The 18,611-nt window shown below is 56.4% G+C and overlaps 1 protein-coding gene and 1 long non-coding RNA gene across 8 annotated transcripts in view; one reads left to right on the top strand and one right to left on the bottom strand.

The window, feature by feature from the left end:
- MED12 (mediator complex subunit 12) overlaps positions 1-17,926 on the bottom strand; it is a 27,968-nt gene extending 10,042 nt beyond the window's left edge. For 3 of the 7 annotated variants that reach the window (XM_072981486.2, XM_078380792.1, XM_078380795.1), the window contains exons 1-26: positions 17,569-17,925; positions 16,373-16,477; positions 15,300-15,491; positions 14,391-14,550; positions 13,657-13,832; positions 13,399-13,509; positions 12,707-12,955; positions 12,364-12,516; positions 12,078-12,177; positions 11,794-11,930; positions 10,472-10,603; positions 9,474-9,600; positions 9,071-9,297; positions 8,861-8,944; positions 7,944-8,117; positions 6,642-6,786; positions 5,398-5,516; positions 4,692-4,835; positions 4,406-4,569; positions 3,924-4,055; positions 3,557-3,784; positions 3,025-3,169; positions 1,969-2,089; positions 1,691-1,792; positions 766-879; positions 471-625 (exon numbers count right to left, since the gene is read on the bottom strand). In XM_072981486.2, the coding sequence (XP_072837587.2) occupies positions 471-625; positions 766-879; positions 1,691-1,792; positions 1,969-2,089; positions 3,025-3,169; positions 3,557-3,784; positions 3,924-4,055; positions 4,406-4,569; positions 4,692-4,835; positions 5,398-5,516; positions 6,642-6,786; positions 7,944-8,117; positions 8,861-8,944; positions 9,071-9,297; positions 9,474-9,600; positions 10,472-10,603; positions 11,794-11,930; positions 12,078-12,177; positions 12,364-12,516; positions 12,707-12,955; positions 13,399-13,509; positions 13,657-13,832; positions 14,391-14,550; positions 15,300-15,491; positions 16,373-16,477; positions 17,569-17,667 (3,795 nt within the window). In that variant the 5' untranslated portion in view covers positions 17,668-17,925. Of the gene's footprint in view, positions 1-470; positions 626-765; positions 880-1,690; positions 1,793-1,968; positions 2,090-3,024; positions 3,170-3,556; positions 3,785-3,923; positions 4,056-4,405; positions 4,570-4,691; positions 4,836-5,397; positions 5,517-6,641; positions 6,787-7,943; positions 8,118-8,860; positions 8,945-9,070; positions 9,298-9,473; positions 9,601-10,471; positions 10,604-11,793; positions 11,931-12,077; positions 12,178-12,363; positions 12,517-12,706; positions 12,956-13,398; positions 13,510-13,656; positions 13,833-14,390; positions 14,551-15,299; positions 15,492-16,372; positions 16,478-17,568 lie in introns of all 7 variants that reach the window. The other 4 variants (XM_072981485.2, XM_078380794.1, XM_078380793.1 and 1 more) reach the window with 3 other exon arrangements.
- Positions 17,540-18,611, top strand: LOC140702343 (uncharacterized). Its single transcript, XR_012081467.2, has 2 exons — positions 17,540-17,668; positions 18,424-18,611. It is a non-coding gene; the product is annotated as an uncharacterized LOC140702343 (long non-coding RNA).

Below are 18,611 nucleotides of genomic sequence, written 5' to 3'. Positions count from 1 at the left end.
CGAGAGCCGTAAGAGAGCCAAGCGAGGAATCTGCCCTGCTCAGTCACAGGGCAGAACGAGCCAAAATCTTCTCTCCAGGGATGGTGGGGGGCACTATTTCAAAGCTTGAGAAAGTTACTTTTTTGGCCTAGAGAAGTGGCAACTAACAACCTTGGGGCCGTTAAGGGGAGCAGCCTCCCGCTCTGGCTCCAGAGAGATCGGTAGGGGATGCACAGGGGGCAGAGAGAGAGAGAGAGAGAGGAAGGAAGTGGGCGAGGGGGGATCTGCTTGGGGCCCACAGTCAACCGGTGGCTTGACAAGAACAGCCAGCCTTTCCCTGGGGGAGGGCCACAGACGCCTGGAGGCTCTGGCCCCACGCCCACCCCCCCGACCAAGCCAGGGCCCCCGGCAGAGCTCTTCCATTCTCATGGATCCCCAAAGGGACAGGCGGAGGAGCAACACCACCCACCCCCACCCCCACCCCCACTCACCTGCTGGCAGATGCTTCGGAGGACATACTTGGCATAAACGTCGAGGCTGGCCGTCTCAATGGAGACCATCCTGCTGGCGGGCTTCTTGTCATCTTCCATGAGGTCGTCCACGCCTCCCGAGTGGGAAAATCCGGAGCCCTTCAGCTCAGCATCTCCTGGAACCGGAAGCGGAGATCAGCCGGGAAGCCAGACCCCAAAGCCACCCCTGGCAGCCCTAACCCAGACAAGGAGCCGGCCCCTCCTTCGGCCACCAAGAGGTGGACCGCAAGCCTTGGCTTCCCCGAGCACGACGCACCCAAGACAAAAACGGCTTTCAGCACGGCAAAGACGGCGCCATCCACAATCCGGTTCTGGGAAGCAGCCAGTAAGTGCCGGTCGCAGGAGGAGCGGATGCCGACCGTCGGCTTGCCTGTAGGGGGAAGAGCACAAGGAAGGGGGGAGGACAGAAGCTCTCGGCTGTCGACTGGGAAGGAGGGTCCATGGACCAAGGAAGTGATGAGACCACTCCAGAGCCAGCACTCCAGGAAGAGCTGTTAGGCCAGGCGCGGCCCCCCCATAGGCTGGCTGGAACCCCCACAGGACACGCATGAGAAGCGCCTGCCTGGGGGACCAGACCCAGGTGGGTCTCCGCACAGTCCAGACCCCAGTCCCATCACATTTCCACAATGGCTGGACACAGGGATGCCTCTGAGATCCTCAAACCATCATCACCAGGTGGTATCAAGTCGGTTCTGACTCATGGCGACTCTTTGGCAGGGTTTCCCAGGTAGAGAGAACTCACCGAGGTGGTTGACCCTTCCCTTCTCCTGGCGGGTGCCCTGGGAACACTGTGCAGCTGGCCCAAGGCCACCCAAGCAGGCTCTGCTCACAGGAGGCCCAGTGGGGGAATCAAACTCCCAACCTCTGGCTCTGCAGCCAGAGACCTTGACCCCAGATGCCCCAGCACGAAGTGGGCAGGGGAAGACGGCTTGGAGGGGGGGGGGGAAGACCTGGAGCAGCTGGAGCCAGGAAGGGGGCAGGTTGGAGGCGAACCTGTACACTCAGCCGCTTCAGGGGCACCCTCCCCCCCTCCCCTGCCATGGGGGAAGAGAGGCAGGCCAGCACCAACAGGCTGCCCATCAACCGAGGGGCAAAAGAGAGGGCAGCCCATTCCAGAAGCAGAAGAAGAGAGCGAAGCCCAAGGGGTCTGACCCTGGGCTTTTGGGGGGGGGCTCACTTACTGCTGTCCTGCTGGCAAGGGTTCAGCTGCGGGGTCTTAAAAAGGTGCAGCAAAATCCGGCACGTCAGGCGGGCTCCGGGCTCCGAGTCCTGCTCGCTGCAGGCTGTGGGCAGAAAAGGCAACACCTGCCATGGCACTGGATCCGACACGCTCTTGGCCTCCAAGCCGGGCCAAGGCCCAGAGACCCGGGGGGGGGGAGGGGGGCCTTCCTAAGCAGCCGCACAGCTTCCCTGCCAGCCCCCACCCGTCCGCGCGACAGGCAGGCAGGAAGGTACTCACCAGCGTTAAGGAGCGAGGGAATGGCAGCGCAGCGGATCAGGTCCTCGAGGAGGAGACACTGGCGGGCAATGAGGATGGCCACAAAGGTGGCCAGGGAGTCGTGGAAAGACAAGTCGCTCACCTGCAGGAGAAGAGATGGGCCCCCCGCCCGCCCCTGTGTCAAAAGAGTAATTACTGGCCATCAAGGCCTTCCACCCACGGAACCGTTTCAGGCAAGGCAAGCGTCACCTTTGGGATCAAGAACGAACATCAAAAGGTACGCGAGAAGCAGGGACCACAGAAAAAGCCGCTCTGCCTCCCCCCCAGGTTTGCTCCTGGCCATTCGTGGCATTGGTCGGGGGGAGGAAATGGGTCCCCCCCTTGCAATGTCTTTCAGAGGCATTTCCCAACCCCATCTGAAATAATAACCATCTGTAGCCATCACTCGGATGTCCCCTTTTCCAGAATGCCTCTGACAACCCTTTCACAATCATCTTCCCAGGGGTTCCTTTCAGGACCCAGAGGATAACTACCATGTTGAGGGGGGGAAACCCGCCTTGGCCTGGGATCTGCCAGACGGAGACAAGACTTCATCCCTATCCCTAGGAAAGTGTGGAGGCGGCAGGAACGTAGGCTGTGGTCCTGCTCCGTAAGCCTCCTTCAGAGAAAGCTCAAGAGGTGGCATGCGCCTCCCCTTCTCTCTCTCTCTCTCCCCCCCCTCCAGCCTCCCTCCAGGGTGGTGCTCCGGTCACCACTTAACTCTTGGCATCTCCCTTCGGGCAGAGCCTCCCATTCGATCTGGAGATTCTCTTTTCTGTCCTTGGAGGCTGAGATAGGCTCTATTGCAGGTCGGGGCAGCCATATCCTCTGCCCGACGGCTTTGCCAAATGCAGGCTTAAGAGCAGGACTCCCTCCGTGGCTTTTTGACTAGAAGGGGACAGGCAGCATCCCCAGGATACGGCCATGGGAGGAAGTGAACCGTCCCCGGCGGAACCAGGCCCTGCGGCCATTGGGCCCCCCCCTCCTGGCCCCTTCCCCACCCAGCCCTGCCCCACTCAGGCCCCGCCGGCCCCTTACGTCCACGTTGCAGAGGAGGTCGTTGAAGCCACACGTCCCGTTGTTGGAGGAGCAGCAGAGGGCCTTCAGGACGCCCAGCCACTCGGCGCTCAGCAGCTTGCAGTAGCCCGTCAGCTCCGCGCACAGGATGGCGATGTCGTTCACCCTGGGCAGGGGGAAGAGAGCAGGGCTGAGCCCCTGGATGGGAGGCCTCTGGCAGGTGGCTGGAGGAAGGAGGGTTGTCAGGGGAGGGCAAGGCAGCCCCCAAAGTCCTCCAGCTAGCATTTGGGGGGGGGTGTGGATTCTGGGAGCTGCCGTTTCTCCAAGCGCGGGAGAAAGAAGGAGCGGCCTTCTTTGGGGTTTCCTGAGAAGGTGCTGCAGCAGTCACTGGGGCCGGCTGGGGATAATAGGAACTGTAGTCCCAACATACCTGGGGGTGCTGGGTTGGGGAAACGCAGGATTAGATCAACCCACTTTGGTCTGACCCTTGCTGGCCACCGCTGCCTGCCAGCCCCTCACACCACCACCCCTCCCTGGCCAGGCCGGCCCTCACCGGTCAGGGTCGTGGTGCCCCACGCAGACGTGCATGAGGGCGTTGCACACAAAGCTGTAGCGATTGGCCGGGTTGTCCGTGAGGCTCTTGCCCAGGTTGGTGTAGGTGAAGCTGTGGGCCGATGGGTTCTCAATGGTGTCGATCATGAACAAGGGCTCCCACAGCATGTTGGAGTCGGACGGTTCCACGTTGCAGTAGATGGTGTTCTTCACCTTGGAGCAGAAGTCGCTGGTGGGAAAAGGGAGGCCGGAGGAATAGAAGTAAAAAAATATATATACAAAAGAATCATTTAATTCCACAGTTTCAACAGATGTAACCTGTTCCCACTTCCCAGGGACTGCAACCCCTAAGCCAGAATGGCACTCACCTGAAGAGCTCCCCAAATTTACTCTTGAGGTGGCTGCAAGACATGTACAGGTCATAGAGGTAGGCCAAGATGCAGCGCTCGGCTGAAGAGCCATCGGAGCGATTCATGCCGTGCTTCACCACCCCGCACAGCCTGGAAGGGCGGGGGAGAGGAAGAAAAAAACAACATAGGGGGGGGAGAGAAGCAGGTGGATCCTGGCTCCCCCCTTTGGTTTAACGGGGGGGGGGAATGGCCAGCCCCAAAGCCTGCACAACAAACCGTCAAACAGACCATGGCTTAGAAAAGTTATTTTGATGGACCGTCACTCCCAGGACGCCAGTAGCCGACACAGCCAATTCAAAGCAGTACCTTTCTGCAAACTCTGGGACAGAGCCTTCCGCAAGGGATGGGCATCTCCTCCCCATACACCCCGCCCCCATCTAGCAGAGTCGCAGGGAGGGTGCCCCTCTGCCACCCCACCCCCTGGGGACACATATCCTTACCCTTCAAAGACTTGGGCCATCTGGTCCTGGTTGAGGATAAGGCATGAATGATAGTGCCGTAACACGGCCACGATGCAGAGGCACAGGCTAGTGGTGTAACTGCCCACCAGGTCAGAGGATTTCAGCAGCAGCTCTGCCTCCACCACACTCAGCTCGTTTAGCAGCTACACACACAACACCGGAGAGAGAGAGAGAGGGAGAGAGAGAGAGAGCAGGAGAAACATGGGTCAAGGAGGGTGTGGGCAATGTCGGCGGCGAGAGACCCGGCGGGCGGGGCGCTGCTCACCTGGATGGCGAAGTCAATGAGCCCGCTGATGTTGAGCGAATACTCCATCAGGTCAAAGATGAACTGGACGTGCTGCACCAGAGGCAGGTGGTAGGACATCCCTAAGGCAAAGCTGGTGATCTGCTCCAAGACGTTACGGGATACCTGTGGGAGGCAGGGGTGGGGTGGGGGGGGTACATGCAGGAAGGGCGGGAAGTAACAGGGCTGTCAAGAGGGACAGCGGAATCGAGGAAGCTGCCTTCTACCCAGTTAGACCCCTTTCTCCCAAGAAATATCACGTGGTGGGTTCCCATTACTCTCCCGTTAAAGGAAGGCTGGATGGCTTCTCCAGCAGCCTCAGTGCCAGAAGGAAGCTAACACCACATGGTCCTTAGTTGACCAGATAGGCGGGATATAAATAAAATAAAAAAAAACCTGAACCCACCTCCCTGGGACGGGGCTGGCGAGACCTTCTCTGAAACAGGATCCTTCCCTTGGGCTGAAAAAACTCCCCCACCAGCAGCCTTTGCCTTCCTCATCCTCCTGTTCCCCGAAGCCCTTTGCGATGGAGGTCCAGGGGGTTCATCCTGGCCTTCTTTCTCCATACACACCCCACCCTGTGCTCTACCCCTAGCCATGCCCCCTGACTCCAAACCTGGCTGCAAACTGCCAAAGGGTTCATGAAGACAGGACGTTTCTCCCCCCCCCCCCGGCACAAGACACCCACCTGAGAGGTGACGAGATGCTGGTCAAAGTGGGAAAGGTGCTGAAACTTAGCAAATATGTCTTCGGCGGTCGGGAAAGCCTCTGGCTTGTTCCTCTTCCTTTTCTGCCCTTCCTCTCCCCCTGACAAAGACAAAGAGAGAGAGAGACATCCCGGACAGCCGTCATTTGAGGCAGGGCAGGCCATTCACAAGCCCCCAGCTTGGTTTCGTGAAGCCCTCGGCCCCCAGACCCAAAAACACAAAGTCAGTCTGGAACTCTGGGAGGACAGACCTTGCCCAGTCCACTGCTGAGGGAGAAGGAAGAAGAGGAAAAAGATCAATGGGGCTGGAGGGAGGGAGGGAGGGAGGGAGGGTGGAGCTGGTGATGGAAGGAAGGAAGGAAGGAAGGAAGGAAGGAAGGAAGGAAGGAAGGAAGGAAGGAAGGAAGGAAGGAAGGAAGGAAGGAAGGAAGGAAGGAAGGAAGAAAGTAAGTTGTTCTATGGAAGACTTTAAGTGACTGAATCATTCTTAAATCTCTGTCCTGTATTTGTATTTGCAAAAATCCATCAGGCAGTTTACATAAAAACTAAAACAAATGCAAACATAAGCATAAATCCCCAGGCAAGCAATACCAAATCAATAAGCAAGTACGCCCAGGTCATACATAATAAGGTTTTCAGCAGCTGTAATTGAGCCCTAAGACAACTGTACACTCCGGACTCCTGGCTGAGAAGCCAGAATGTCCCCACTCTCAGGTCTGTGCCAGCGTAACTTTGAAGTCTCATTTTCCCTCCTTATTCCAAGTTAAAATCTAAGGATCTCTTTAGAAATTTGAAGGATGTGGGGTTCTGTTTTGCTTCCAAACCATCCCTTTTATGTCAACAGAGCTATTTCATTCCTGTTCTCCATAACTGGCATCTCTTCAAAAGGAAACATACCAAGTACGCTTCAAGTATACTTTCTCAAACACTAGAAAGACCAGATGTTTCATTTTTTTAGATTTTTAAAAAACTGGCTACATATCACTGGCTTGTAAACGGTTTTTAGCCATTTGATTTTTAGACTGCTCTTGGAAAAAAAAATTAAAAATTACATTTCCGAAACACACAAGCCATAAAAACCAATGTTCAAGGGCCGTACCACATCAAGAGCAGTGCGGTCCTCTAGCTTGGGCCGCCCTGCAACGGGATCCCAAGTGGCCTCCTTTTCCCTCACCCCAGTGCTGGCCAGACCCATCCACCGCTTTCAGCGGGCGGAGACCACCCACCTGTCTCCGCTGTGCTTTTCCGGTTCAACACTTTCAAGATGTCTTTGGTGATCTTCTTGATGGCGTGCCGGGCCTCGTCGCGTTGCTTCCCGACTCCAAAGAGGACCACGAGCCGCTGGTTGCACTCGTGGCCGCTGGATTCCTCCTGGGGGAAGCCGGACATTGAAACAATGGTGTGGGGGGGGGGTCCAGTGGCTGCCAGACGGACGTTTTGCCCACCCGAGCAGAAGGCGATGTCTTGAGGAGGACACCCGGAGGCGGCTGTTTTCTCTCGGTCTGCCTGGTCCAACCCACGGCCCAACCAGGGGTTGTGGGTCTTCAAGGCCGCGGCCACCTCCCTGGCCAGCCAGAGCAGGGGGAGGGGGTCACGCAACACACCAACAGCGCACAGACATAACTCATGGCCCGTGAGCCTTTTGCATTTTATAGGTATTGCCACCTGTTTTAAAAACTCTTTCTAATTTTTAAGCTGTTCAAATCCTTGGTATTTAATTTAATTTAGTTTGCAGCTCTTTGTTATACTTCGCTTAACGTTTTATTGTGAGCGGTCCAAAGTGACTACTGGTCAGGTGGGCAGCATAAACTTTGAGTAAATAAACGAAGCAACCAACTCACAGGCAGACAGGAGGAAGGCGGCAACCACTTCCTTCTTAGGATGGACAATTTCTGAGCTTTGCCTTCCGGGCGCTAAATCACATGGGCAGCCTCTGCCACCTGCCTGAGGGGGCTGCCCCTCCCATGGTCTTCTGTCCCCAGCCGTGCCCCCCCCAAGACCTCTGAAGATGGACAAATAAATGCCAAGGGGGGAGGGCTGCGCATTCCCCCCCCACTGTACTGCAGAGTGGGATGAGGGCACCGGGTGGGGGTGGGTGGGAGTGGGGTCATATGCAGCCCACAGACCACCACCCTCTGCCCGCCTGTTTGAGCAGAGGGTGGGAATCAACCTGCAGGCCCAGGTGGCTGCAAATCCAATGCTTCTTTAATCTAGAAGTAAAGGGCGGCACAGATCAAACCGAGTGGACTCATAGCCATGTCTGACAAGCGTTGACAAGCACCTTCTTGCCAGTTACGGACACTCTGCAGATCGTGGGTGGTAAAAGGGCACCTCGTCCGCAGGGCAGGAGGAGAGGTGGGGAGAAGAACGCCTCGGACACTGAAGGCTGCACACCCCTCCCCACTGAACCCCAAACGAGCTTCCTCCTGCTGAGAGCAGAAGCCACCACGGTGCCATCCTGTGTAGAGGGGATATCACGCCATGTGCACGCACACTCACATATGCGCACGGGCAGCTTCCACTCCTACCTGAGGGATGGGGAAGTGTGTCGCGTACTGGATGTGCCGGGGCTGGTCGTAGAGCGAGGCCAGCATCCCGTCGGCCACCCGCTCTTTCAGCAGAGGCTTCCCTTCCTTCTCAGAGTCCAGCTTTTCTGGAGAAGGGCTGGCTTTGGACTCGCAGGGCATGGAAGGAGAGAACATCTGGTGGGGAGGGGAGAGAGACAAGGCGAGGCCAGGTTGGCGCACAGGGTTGGCAAGGGCAAAGCACTCCACAGACACACGCACCACTAACCCCCCCGCCAAAAACAACACCCTCAGCCCCAGAAAGAGGCCACAAGCAGGAGCGCTCGCTCTTCGGGCCAAGACACCAAAGAGAGGCGAGGCTTTTCACACCCAGGACGCTGGTCGCAGAGCATCAGGGAGAAGGAGGAAAACGAGAAGAAAGCGTGCCCGCCAAATCAAGGAACCCTGGCAACTGGCTTCTGTCTCTCCTGTGGCACCCGAGGGCCCCAGGGTCTCGGGCCTTTCCCGCTCCTGGGACTGCCATGAGACACGGTGGCCGGGAGAAGCCCGCCTCTGCCCCCGCTACCCCAAGGGGGTAAAGAAAGAGCTGTGAGGGAGTGAAGCTCTTAACTGAGTGGCTGTCTCTGCTTCCTGAACCACAAAAGGCACAAGACCCCACAGGGAACCTTAACATTTTGGGGGCGAAGGGAGCGGGGTGGGGAGCATGTCACATTGCATTCCCCGTACACATCTAGACTTCCCCCTTTCTCCCCCCTCTCTGTCTCGTTCCTCTGTTCTGCTTTGGATGGAGTTCTACGAGCGCTTCTGCTCAGATGCTTACATGTGAATAGCAGAATTGGGGGGGGGGGGGAGAGAGAACATTTATTTCCTAAACTTCTAAATCTGGAATTTTTAAAAAAAATTCTGAGCAAAGGCCATACCGAGAAATCTGTCTTCTCCATGTCATCGAAAATGGCACTGGAGTTGTGATCTATGTCCATCTGGCATTCGGGCAAGCCCGTGTCCTGGGAGAGACAGGAGACAAGGTGTAACTCTTCAGAACCAAAAGGCCCCACAGGCGAGAGCACCCCAGAGGGGCCCGGCCCCCTGGATCCTGCCCCCTCCCCGTCCCGCCTTTCCAGCCTCCCCACCTCCAGCTTGAGGCCGCCGTGGCCTTCCCCCTCCTTCCGGTCGTGCTCCTCGGCGGCATCGTCAAAGGGGGAGGCGGGCCGGGGCCCGTGGTCAATGGCCAGGTCGCCGCGCGAGATCAGGGTGCACATGTAGATGTTGTGGGAGAAGACGTCATGGCGGATCAGTTCACAGAAGAGCAGCACCAGGTTGAAAAACTCCACCTTCTCGTTCTCATTGCTGGGGTCGGCTGCCAAGGAAGAAGCCAAGGGAAAAAGCAGGGAGGAGATGAGAGAGAGATGGAGGGAGGGAGGGGTGCAATCCAGGACAGCCAGAGGCCCAAACGAAATCTCTTGGTTCTTTGGGCTGCTGCTTCGGCTGCCCTCCCCCCCCCCCACCTCTGTCCCACCCCTTGGAAATCCTTACTTAGCATGGGAGCTTGGGTGTCCAGGAACTGCATGAGGACCTCCTGAAAGACGGGCGCGCTGACAGCCGAGAGGGAGCCCGAGGAGATGGAGCCCTTTTCGTCCACCACTTCCGAGTCCCCGCATCTCTGGGGAGAAAAGGAAGCACAAGCTGCCATCAGCCCCCCCCCCCATTCCTGCTTTTCCTCCCTCCCTCCCTCCTGCACTCATGGAATCTGTCTTATAACCTGCCTCTTTTCAGGAAAGCTCAGAAGAAATGCCGCTAACGGACATTAGGGCTTCTGCCCTGGGTCAGGATATTTCTCCTCTGTTGTCAGCTAAAACTCTGCCTTCAGGTCCCCCCTCTATTAGGGGTTGGGTGGGTGAGCAGAGTAAAATTTGGGCAGGGTGGCAACTGCTCCTGGCAGGCCAGCCTGTTCCTCCCCTCCTCCTCCAGTCTTCACAACAGACCTCAGAAAACCTACAACTCCCAGACCATCCCAGCGACATGGCCACCGGCCTGCACCCAAAAAAGGTGGATTCAGAAGATCTGCATCCAAAGAAACACCCTTTGGGATGGAGGATCCATCAGCTGTTTTGGTTGTGTTCTCTCACCCACCCACCCACCCACTAACTTCTGTTCTTCGGGCTTTGTTCTCTCTCTTTCAGTTATGTTTTTATGCTCATTTTTGACACTTTGGTTCTGTTTTTTTAAAAGAGCCTCATTACAAACATTCTAGAAACAGTCAAACGAATAAGGCTGCCCACCGGAGGCTCTGCACAAGGACCTGATGCAGGGGCAGGGCAGAAGGCTCCCAAAGAGATGAAGGCAGGCTCTCTCATCATTGCTAAGGGTGCAGAAGGATGGCTAGAAGTCACTGCTGGACTCAAGCTGTGCTTCTGAGGCTGAAATACCGTCCTGTTCCCCAGGACGTGGGTACTGCTCACCCTCAACGGGGGTAAGTCCCCCCCCCACGCTTCCTCCCTGCTCTGCTGCTTCCCCAGGAAACGCTCGCTCACCTCTGCCTCGATCTCAGAGTGGCGCTTCTCCAGCAGCTTGGCCACCACCATCGCACGGTGGCGTCCAGAGCGCTTGTGGCTGACGGCCCACTCGCACAGCAGGGCCACCACGGCATCATCATCAGGGGAGATCTGTCGGGATTAAAAAAGATATATATGGCAGAGCATAAGGTAGGCCACATCCCCTTTCCCTTCCACACCCTTTTTCTTTACTCGACTCCCCTTTTTCTTCCATTTTGCTTGAAATCAAGAAAAAGAAAAACCACCACAGAATGCGAAGTCAGATCAGGAAGAGAGAGCAAGGGCTTCCTTTCCATCTCAGCACAGAAATGAGACAAGAAACAGATCAGATAAGCTCCCCGCCTGCTCCCCGGATCATCCAGCGTCTCACTCCCCACAGAGGACAGCTGGAGGCAAGCATGCCATGAAGGCTTCCTTCTCTCCCACTCAGCCTCCCACCTTCCACCACCACCACCAACGACTCTCCACAGGGAAGCTCCATCTCAGCCAACGGACAGACCTTTGCCCCTTCACTCTGGCAGGACGGGATGGTGGAACTGGAAAACTGGAAGAGGTCGTGAAGGTTTACCAAGTCTAGGACTAAAGCTTCTCTGAAGGTTGGTCATCTAACCCCTGAAGTAGCCCTTCCCACTATCCAACAGCTCTTACTGTCAAGATGATCTTCCTACTGTTTAATGGTTGTTGTGGGTTTTTCAGGCTCTTTGGCCGTGTTTTGAAGGTTGTTCTTCCTAATATTTTGCCAGTCTCTGGGGCTGGCATCGTCAGAGGACAGCACTCCTACTGTTTAAGCCATTAAAAAAAAACCTCCTTTCTCATCCCATGATTCCAGGTTTCAATCCTCCTCTTGGGAGCTACAGAAAACTCAACAGCCCTTTGAATATTGGAAGGACTGTCAAATGGCTTCTCCCTCTCTACATCCGCCCAGCTAAACACACCCGGCTCCCTTAATGATTCCTCCCAGGGCTGGCTGTTCAGACTTTTTACCATCCTGAATCAGCTGGTTGGCGTTTTGAGGCCATCTATGCCACTGTCATGCCTTTCCCTGATTCTGAAGTTGGATGGCAAGAGGAGGAAAAGCTCTACCTCCTTTTCACTTCTCTCATAAATTGTTTGGCTAGCCCGTGGCATGCCGTGCGACAGGAGAAGGCCCATGCTAGAGACCGAAAAGGAGCCACAGCAATGAGACCACATTCTCTGGTACCGCACAAAACCCTCCAGCATTTGTGTCCAGCAGGACGGGATCACACAAACTTGAACCTTTTTCCATCCGAGAGCCCTAACCAAAAAAGGCCTGGCCTTACCTCATGACTGTCTTTGCTTGGTCCTGCCCCAAATATTCTGTTGTACAGGGAATCCAAAGAGTTGCTAAAGTCTGATTTCTCAAAACTGTGACTGTCCAGGACCTCCAGTGTGTGCAGCACCCGGCCGATTGTGAATCCTGGAGAGGAGAGGGAAGGGCAAAGAGAGGTCAGCCGATGGAAAGAGCCGGGGGAGCATGAAAGGGTGAGGAAAAGCTGTTCAAGAGCCATCGGGAATGGCTGCAGGAAGAAGGGCAGAGCAGGGCTGGGTTCTGACATGGGCTTACCTGCAGTGGCCTCCTGGCATTTGTCGAAAGACCAACGGACCTCCACTGCCTGGCCCCGCTCCTTGATCTGCTGCTCAATTTCCCGAAGCCTCGCTCGGACCTGGGAAGGACAGAAGGTCAAGAGAGGACAGAGCGAGGTGGGGGTGCCCTGGAAGTGCAGAAAGCCTTCTGCCCAAAGGCTTGGAAGTGGGAAGAGAGGGGCAAAGCAGGCGTACAGCTCGGCTTCTGCGGCCGGCCGCCGGCCCAGCCGTGGGCACAGAAGAGGGCTCTGAGCCCTGCCGCTCACCTGCTGCATGAAGCCCGTGTTGACCCCTGGCATGGGAAGGTTGGAGGGGGCGATGGGCAGGTGGTCCAGAGGGGAGCCAGTCTTGATTCTGCTGTCGGTGAGGGAGTAGTGCCAGACGAGAGCGCTGGGGCAGCACAGGACAATACTCTGGAGGCCGGAGAGAGAAGGCGAGACAGGACGGGACGGCTGAGACTCCCGAGAGGGCGGCAAGGCTGCCTCCTCCTCCTCTTCCTCCCCTGCTCTGCCTTGTGGACTTCGCACACCCTTTCTACCCACAGCCCTGACCCCTTTCCGATGTTCACACAGGTACTGAAACCTGGGACATCTCCTGACTTGCCTGGAGGATGCAGCTGAGCCCAAACACCACCGGGCGATGCTGGGGACACTGCAGCAGGTCGCTGAAGGGGCTGGGCGGTGAGTTCCCTGCCGCTGGCTGCGGGGCGGGCGTGGAAGGGAGCGCAGGGGCGGCCTGGGCTGCCAGGTGGTGCGCCGAGTGGCCCCCGGTGCTGTCCAGCAGCATGGCGAGCCTGCGGGTGCAGAAGTAGGCCAGCCGCCTGGACAGGTAGGCAGACTGCACAAACTCTCCCGAATACTGTCAGCGCAGAAGAAAAGAGAAAGAGAAAGAGGATACTTCAGTGGGGGGGGGGGGGGGAGAGTCTCTTTTGTCTTCTTCTTGGCACAAAGCAAAGCAACACCAGAGGACCCGGGAAGGGGGCTACCAGAAAAACCATCTCTCCCCCCGAGAGGAAATGGGGCTTGTGTAGAGGCCGGGGGACCCCACCTCAAGGTCCAGAGGAAGGCAATACAGGATTCTGGGACCCCGAATTTGCCCATCCAGGCTTTCAAGGAAGAATATAAATGATCACAATAATGGCAAAGGGTAGCCTTCCAAAGGCTGTGGGACTGCAATTCCCAGCATTCCTTGGCACTGGCTGCGCTGGGGGGGGCTGATGGGAATTGGAGTGCCACTAGCTCTGAACGGCTGCATTTTGCCCCCCCCCCCTGCCCTGTTTCTACAGAAAGAAAGGCGGCCACCTGCAAGAGGAGGGGCAGGAGCAGCTTCAGGAGCTCGTCCTCGCCCGGGCGGATCTTCTCAAAGCACTCGAGGACCCACGTCAGGAACTCGTGCCGGTCGAGCATCCCGTCCTGGAAGCAAAGGGACAGAGCGGGTGCCTCTCTCTCTTGCAACCGAGGGAGACCCTTGAGATTCGGCTCCTGCAAGAGGAAACTGGGCTGGCGCAGCCCAGCAAACCCACCGGTCTCCTCTGGCGGCCTCTCCCCTTGCCACCTCACCTGGAACATAAACATGGCCAGCTTCTCGTTGTAGTCCCACTGCTTCACTGCGTTCTCCACCTCCTGGGGCATGAGGGCGGAAGGGGACCCGCAGGTTTGGGTTAGGACCTGCCGATGGAAGTCGGCCACTTTTTGCAGCTGCTCCCAGAGGAACTTGGTGATGATCTGTGTCCACTCTGGAAGGAAGCGGGGCCGTCAGCAAACTCAGAAGAGAAGGTTTGCGCCTGACCGTTGGAGGAGCAAAGCCCCCAGGGCCTGAAGGCCACGGCAGAGCGAGGGAGGCCAGCAGGGGGAAAGGAGGACATTGTGTGGACCCAGGAAGCAAGCTGCCCCACAAGGGAACCACAGGTCTCTGCCTTAGCAACAATTCTCAGTGGTTCTTCTTGTTTGTTTATTTACTGATCTGACTGGCACCTGACTTTTCTCCCAGGGCTGCGACTCAAGGCAAAGAGCAGCAAGAGCAAAACAAGCACAGATTTTTAAAAAAAAACACATACAATCCTCAGAAAAAAACAAAAACAAAAAAAACCAAGCGTAAACTTTATGACAATGCAATGCAATGAAGCCATTACTGTATTAAACTATTGTAGCAAAGGTGAGACTGGAAAGAAAGAGAGACGAATGCCAGAGGCTTGCAAGAAGATCAAGGCACAACAAGAGACAGACCAACGTCCACTTTTAAAACAAGGCGCCCATTCAGTGGGACTCTGCAAGAGAGGAGACGCCGTCCTTACCGCTGAATGGGTCGATGACGTGCCGCTTCTTCACCTTGGTCTCCGTGATGGCAGCATAATAGGCACAGGTCATTTTGATCAGCCAGGCGGCTCTCATGACAGGCACTGTATATTTTGCCAGGTAGCCGAAGACCTCCTCCTTTTTGCTGAAAATGGGTACCTGCCAGGGAAGCAGAGCATGAGAGCTGACACCACAGAGGGGCTGCGGCTGTACTTCAGAGGAAAGTTGCAGCAAAGAGACAAATTAAGGAGGGCAATGCTTCCTGCGGGCGACAGAGAAAAGGAGCCGAGGAGCCACTTCTGACAAAGCCATCTCAGGGCCAAGAACCTCAGCTTCCACCGTGGCCCCAAAGATCTTCTCTGGAAGTCCCCTGGCCCTGACTCCAGCATACAGCTCGGAGATGGGGAATGATGAACAACAACCCCAGAATTCCACAGACCACACCTGCTCCAGCTATACCAGCTTGCAGAGACCATGCCTACAGAGCTGCTTCTGAATAATTCCCACTTCTCTAGGCTGCCCCTGGGAGTTCTTCTTTGGCCTCCTTTCCCCTCTCTCCGTCCCGTGCAGTCTGCTCTCTCTCCCCCCTCCCCCGCCCATCCAACCCTCCGCATTATGTTCAAAGCAGGGAGGGGGGTAACTCTGACTGGCCTACAACTCCCAGCCCAGCACACAGATTATAGGACAAGAAATCCAGAAACAGCTAGAAGAACAGATACGCCACACGATCTTTTAAAGGCTCCCTGACTTGTGGCACACAGAGGACAGATTTAATTTTCTAAGCAGCCCAGAATCCAAGCTGGAGGGACAAAATGGCTCTTTGGGAGACAGATCAGCTCCTTCCCCATCACTTCCTAATCTGGCGGACCATGTTCCGTCTCCTCGTGGTGGCCGTAGTCCTCCTGTACCTTTTTAGCCAGGTGTGTGAGGGGCTTGGTCCCAGCCAGATCATTGAACCAGTTGTTGATAGCGCTCTGGGAGCGAGCCGTCACCAACCAGAAGTTGTCCTTCTGGTTCACTTGGGGTTTCCGGCGGCCGGTGTCAGGCAGTGTGTTGCAACGCAGCTTTTCGGCAATGATGCTGCTGAAATTGGAACTGATCTGGAACAGAGAACAAGGAACTTAGAGCCACCCTTTCATTATTAAGATCCCAGTGGAGATTCCTGCCATCATTTTTTTTACCTTAAAGCAAAAACTTTGCTTTAATTTGCATTTCCAGGCACAATTCAAAGTGCTGGTTTTAACCTATAAAGCCCTAAATGGCCAAGCGATCTCAAGGACCACGTCTCCCTTCATGAGCCTGCTTGGGTGTTAAGAGCATCAGGGGAGGGCTTTCTCTCGGACCCACTACCTTCCCACATGTCTTTGGTGAGGACACAGGAGAGGACCTTCTCTGTCGCTGCTCCCAGAGACTTTGGAACTCCCCCACCCCTGTCAAGGGGGCCAGGCTGGTCCCATCTTGGGACTGTCCTTGACTGCTTTCTGAGTGGGATTTTTAAATGGAGTGTTATTCATTACAGCTTTGAACATGTTTTTAGAATTGCTTTTGTTTACCATTTCTCAGAGTGGTATTTGTTTTTTCCTTTTTAACATTTGTATGTGTATTGTTTTCAGCTTTAAATATTGTCTTTTAATGATGGAAGCTGCTTTGGGCCCTTTCTAAGGAGAGAGGTGAGGTTAAAAATATTTTAAATAAATAAATCGCATGAGCATCTTTAGCTGTAAACTGTTTTCATCTCAATGTTTAAAGCTTCACAGGGTGATCCCAAGCATAAAGGCACACCCACATTAAACACACACAGAGAGCAATCATTCACTCTGCCTAGCTCCACAATCGCATTACCGGCGCTTCTGTGACTAATGTGAGGATTAGGGCGTAAGGGCCAGGATCAGCAACCCCAGTTCTCCCTGTACAGAAGCCAGGCCTCCACACCGACGAGGAGGACCCGGGCACCTCTCCAGCACGGCCAAGTCCCTCTCACCTTGGCAGGGTTGAAGTTGACGTTTTTGGCACTGCCATGCTCATCTCCAGAGACAGCTGGTTGGTTGTTGAAACCCTGCTTCACGTTGAGAGCCGTCAGTTCGTCCTGCACAGGAAAGGGGAAGCAAATTTCGTAGTATGGGGTCATTAAGAGCGGCCGCTACTGGAAACACTGCAGACTTGGCCCACACTGAAAGGGCGGTTTCCTATCAGCTCCTAGGAGGCGACTCGGAAAACCACAGTCCTTGGAGGACGGGTCCATCAGTTCCAGGGGAAAATCAGTCGTGAGAAAAATAAAATGCAAGCAGAGTCCTCCAAGGTCTTAATGCAGCTGTTTCTTGTTGCTCCTGCTGCTGCTGCTGTTGTTGTTGTTGTTGTTACGTGCCGCCAAGTCTGAACCGACTCTCTTGGCGACCCTAACAGGGTTTTCACGATAAGTGAGATATTTAAGGACTGGTTTTCCCGGTTCCACTCTCCCAGCGGGTGTCCATGGCTGAGCGGGAGATTCGAATCCGGGCCTCCCGAGTCCTGGCCCATCTCTCTCTCCCCACGACCCCCCCCCCAGGGTATCCTCGGTGGTCTCGGCCTCGCAGCATCACAACCTTCTCTTGAACACCCCAGCCTCTCAGCTTGAGCCTCCCAGCTGGGATCCTGAGCAATGGAGCCTCCATGTCCAGATATAGTCTACCTCCACATAGGAGACAGGTGAGAAAGAGAGAACCTGTGCTGGTGGGGGGGATTGGGGGGGGGGGAAGGTGACCCTTCCATGGGGCTGACTTCGCAGCGGGGGCAAGAGAGGCCTCTGGCTTCCACCCGTTTGGCCTTCTGCAGAGGGTGGGGGGGGTGGCTGTCATTGGAAACCGGGGGGGGGGGAAAGAGAGGTGGGGCAGAGTCAAAGGAGGGGGGGGCTGGTTCAAGGGGCGTGGCTTAATCCAGGCGGCCCCTCCCCTTTACAGCACCTGGACAGCTCGGGGCGACGGGGGGGGTGTCCTGGCAGAATCGGGGGGGGGGCGGCGGCGGCGGCTCTTCCGGCTCTTGTCCGCAGGCAGGGGGCGCCCTCGTTCCTCGGGGCCCAAAAGGCGGCAGCCCCCCTGCCCTCCCCGCGCGTGGGGGGGTGCCCCCCTCCCCCTCCCTGGTGTCCCCTCGTTTCCCTTCCCCCACCCTCACCCCCACCCCCGAAGGGAAGCCCCCCCTCACCTCCTTCTGCTTGGGGTCCTGCGGGTAGACGTCGGGCGGGCCCAAGCGGGGCCTCTTGAGAGGCCGGTGCTCGTAGCTGAGGACCCCGAAGGCCGCCATGGTGAGGAGGGCGGAGCGGGGGGGGGAAGCGAGGAGGAGGAGGAAGAGGAGGGCCCCCCCGGGCCCACACCTGGCCGCCGAGGGGAGGGCGACGCAGGGCGAGCCACAACAAGGGCCGGCGGAACCAGCCGAGCCGGTCTCGGCGGCCGCCGGAAAGGGCCGAGCCCCGGGGCGAAAGGGGGCAGGCCTGGAGCCGAAGCCTCCCGAAGCGAGAGAGGCCCCGGCGTCGTAGGAACGAGGCGCGCCCGGAATCAAAGGCTCGGGGCGGAGGGAGGGGCGGAGGGAGAAAATGGGAACACCGCAGCGGGAGGGGGAAGAGGGAGAGGAGGGGGGAGGGATAACGGTGGGCCCGTGACGTCAATAGCGGCCGGAAAAGGCCGAGAGGGAACGAAGGCGTGGCGTCCCTTTCTCCCATTGGTCGGCCTCCTTTCCTCGCCCGCCTCCCTCCGGCCGAGAGAGGTACGGAAATGGCCGACAGGGAGCGCGCCTATGGGGAAACACCGCCCCCTGCCGTCGGATCTGGTCTCTGCAGCAGAATAGGAGCCGCGAAGAGCAGCGAACGCGCCAAGAGCGGAGTTAGTTCAACAGGTCGAGCTGGGCGTGGGAAGTGGTTAAGTTTTGCATCACGAGGATTAGTTTTTAAAAGCAACCTCCATGCCTCTGTCCAGCCTCTGCATCCCGGATTGTGACTTCGAATTCAATACATATGAATGCGGTTTAAACGTGCTGTCCTAATTTTTTTTTATTTTTTAAAAGCCATCCCGCGCCTGAAATAGTGAGAAAGGAACTGAAAAAAAGCAGGAGTGTGAAGATCGGGCGAAAACAAAAGCCAGAAAAATAAAAATAAATGCACCTTAAAGACCAACAACTGCTGCATGTTAATATGAGCTTTTGTGGAGTAAGGCCACTTCCTCGGACATAAATAAAGATGAGATTACATCGCT

This window comes from Pogona vitticeps, chromosome 11 (assembly GCF_051106095.1).
Source record: "Pogona vitticeps strain Pit_001003342236 chromosome 11, PviZW2.1, whole genome shotgun sequence".
Taxonomy (NCBI): Eukaryota; Metazoa; Chordata; class Lepidosauria; order Squamata; family Agamidae; genus Pogona; species Pogona vitticeps.
The sequence above is the reverse complement of the archived record's forward strand: the minus strand, read 5'-3'. Positions and strand labels throughout refer to the sequence as shown.